Source organism: Plectropomus leopardus, unplaced genomic scaffold, assembly GCF_008729295.1.
Source record: "Plectropomus leopardus isolate mb unplaced genomic scaffold, YSFRI_Pleo_2.0 unplaced_scaffold1739, whole genome shotgun sequence".
Lineage (NCBI taxonomy): Eukaryota > Metazoa > Chordata > Actinopteri > Perciformes > Serranidae > Plectropomus > Plectropomus leopardus.
The window spans coordinates 1-3,239 of NW_024618709.1; the positions used below are offsets into that span (position 1 = coordinate 1).

The 3,239-nt window shown below is 47.5% G+C and overlaps 1 protein-coding gene across 1 annotated transcript; it reads left to right on the forward strand.

Annotated features, from left to right (window-relative positions):
* Window positions 1–4: 4 nt before the first annotated feature.
* Window positions 5–2,131, forward strand: LOC121964836 (delta-1-pyrroline-5-carboxylate dehydrogenase, mitochondrial-like; the record flags this gene model as incomplete). Its single annotated transcript, XM_042515020.1, has 6 exons — window positions 5–30; window positions 714–787; window positions 909–1,105; window positions 1,356–1,403; window positions 1,487–1,639; window positions 1,769–2,131. Coding segments are annotated over 6 exons (624 nt in total), but the record flags the coding sequence as incomplete, so codon positions are not given.
* Between the last annotated feature and the right edge of the window lie 1,108 nt (window positions 2,132–3,239).

Consider the following 3,239-nt stretch of genomic DNA (forward strand, 5'->3'; position numbering starts at 1 on the left):
GGCCGGCATCAACTTCACCGGCAGCGTCCCGTAAGCTCCCGACTTCGCCCCGACGGCTGTTTGAGGTCCTCACCTGGTTCACCTGCTGCTGTGGAACTTTGCGTTTCCGCTGAAGACGTTTCAGCAGCTCCGAAACTTCACGTCACTCTAACGCGTGTTTCTCCCACCAGGACAGGCGAAACGAAACGTATCACAGTCAAAGTAACAGGGTTCCTACAGTCATTAATATCCTGGAAAAATGCATGGAATTTGCACATTTGGAAAGCTAAAAATATCCTGAAAGTTCTGGAAAAGTCCTGGAATTTTGTTTCACAAACCTATTTAAAAACACATGATGTGTTCAAGGACCATCAGAAATGTGCAAATCCAACAATTATTTCTGTTTTTAGAGTTTCTGATAAATGTCGTCATTTTGGTGGTTTTAAATGAAACATTTTTTCTTTTACGTTTACATTTAAAAAAATCACCCCAAAAAATCACCAAACATTTTTAAAGGAAAGAAAATTCTAAAATGTTTAAAGAAAAAAAAAATCGTCCAAATCTTTTCTTGAATATCGCCAAAAAGAATCTGCTCAGAGAATGTTTGATCCTAAAAATGTGCCTTAAAGTCCTTGAAAAGTCCTGGAAAAGTGTTGTGAAAAGTGTGTGTGGCCTCTTGATGAATGAAAGTGTTTCGTGCGATTTGAGTTTCGAGTGAATCTGTTGTTTTGCAGGACGTTCAAGCGTCTGTGGAAGCAGGTGGCTCAGAACCTGGACACCTACAGGACGTTTCCCCGGCTGGCCGGAGGTCAGTTTCTCTGACGCTGATGTGTCGTCGTCGTCACGTGTCGTCGTCACGTGTCGTCGTCGTCACGTGTCGTCGTCACGTGTCGTCGTCACGTGTTCTGAGTGTCTTTTTTGGCTTTCAGAGTGCGGCGGGAAAAACTTCCACTTTGTCCACAAGTCAGCGGACGTGGACAGCGTGGTGAAGGGCACGATCCGCTCGGCCTTCGAGTACGGAGGACAGAAGTGTTCGGCCTGCTCCAGGATGTACGTCCCCGACAGCTTGTGGCCGCAGATCAGAGGTCAGCTGCTCGACATCCACCGCCAGGTCACCGTGGGAGACGTGAGTACTACTGAAGTACTACTAAAGTACTGATAAAACACTGCTAAAGTACTACATCCACCAGCAGCCCACAATGGGAGACATAAATACTACTGAAGTACTGCCTCAGTACTGCGTGAGTCCTGGAGTTGTAGTAATATTGTGTATTAATATTTGAGTGACGGATTAAACTGTTGATGTTTTTCTGTTGAAGTTTTCTTGAATAATTTCAGCGTTTTGTTGAAGATTCGTGTGTGTTTGTGTTTTTCAGCCCGTCGAGGACTTTAACTCGTTCTTCTCGGCTGTCATCGATGACAAGGTGCAGCTTCCTGCAGCTGGCTTTTCAAAATAAAGTCCACTTTCTGTGTGTGTGTGTTTAACGTTGTGTGTTTCCGGCTGCAGTCGTTTGCTCGGATAAAGAAGTGGCTCGATCACGCCAAATCCTCGCCCGGCCTGAAGGTCATCGCCGGGGGAAACTGTGACGACACGAAGGGCTACTTCGTGGAGCCGACCATCATCGAGACCAGTGACCCTCGGGACGCCATCATGAACGAGGTGCACGCCACTTCCTGTCCCGCTCTGCTGCAGTCGGCCTGACTGGTTTCCAGTTCAGAGTCCAGTCTCTCTCACTCGCGCAGACGGAGGACTGATCTGGTCTCTGGTTTTTGTTTGTGTGCTCTGCAGGAGATCTTCGGGCCCGTCCTCTCCGTCTACGTTTACCCGGAGAACCAGTGGAAGCAGGTGCTGCAGCTGATCGACAGCACGTCTCCGTACGCTCTGACCGGAGCCGTCTTCGCTCAGGACAAGTGAGATACGCTCCTCTGCACACTGACACGTGTGCAGGATGACTCGGACCTGGACCTGCTGAGTCCATCAGCGGTCTGAGGCTCCGTCTGCACATGTTTTTAACCCGTTAAAAATTAAACAATCTGTGTTCACACGCAAAAACAACTCAAAATGCTTGCCGACGTTAGCCATCTTCATCCGTCTTCAGCCGTCTTCATCAGTCTTCAGCCATCTTCATCCGTCTTCAGCCGTCTTCATCAGTCTTCAGCCATCTTCATCTGTCTTCAGCCGTCTTCAGCCGTCTTCATCAGTCTTCAGCCGTCTTCAGCTGTCTTCAGCTGTCTTCAGCCGTCTTCAGCTGTCTTCAGCCGTCTTCAGCTGTCTTCAGCCGTCTCCCCTCGTCTCAGATGCAGTCACGTGACATCACGTCACTCTGAACAGTCTCACTCTGCATCAGTGTGGAGGCGACAGAATCACGAGTCGTCCGTGTGTCCAGGCAGGAGCTGCTCTCAGGTCAGTCAGCTCTCTGTGGATGGACACGGGGACAAGGGACAGAGGACACGGGACACGCTCAGGACTGCAGACAGAAACCGACGGCTGCCCTGACAGCAGCTTTTCCTGAGTTTGGGAGGAAAACGTTTATTATAGACTCTGTGACGATTTCGATAAATTGAATATTCTCGTCTCGTCTCAGTGTGGCTTCAGGAAAAAGAACGACTTGTTCGGCAATTCTCGACCTTTTCGAAAAAGTCAATGACAACAAGCCCAACGTGCTTCACAAGAAAGACTTAACATGCACCAAGTGCTTCACATCAAAACACACAGAAGACAAAAAGACAAAATAAAACCTGCACGTAGAAATAAAATAAGACCAGAATAGAAAATGCAGAATGCATCTTCACATAGATACAACCCACATGGAAATACTAGGAACAGTAAGATAAAAATAAGGACGGAAAATGGAACATAAAATAAAACCCACAGACGTTATTGATAAAAATAAGGCTAAAAATAGAGTGTGTAAGACGCAGCAATGAAGGAAAATGTAGACACAGATGAGCGTGGCATCGGGATGTTTCTTGGTTTACGGAAAGCCTTTGAAACCGTCCTGAGCAAACGGCATCGTTCAGTGTCCGAGGCGCCAGGATGGTTCAGAGCTCGATGTAAAACCATCAAATACGGGGTTCCTCAGGGATCCATATTAGGACCGCTGCTCATTTTATATAGAAAAGATTTTGTAAACTGCTCCAGTATCCTACACAGAGTGACCTGTGAGGACAGTACGATGTTAACAAAGTGTGTGTGTGTGCGTGTGTGTGCGCGCGCGCGTTTGTGTGTGTGTGTGTGTGTGTGTGTGTGTGTGTGTGTT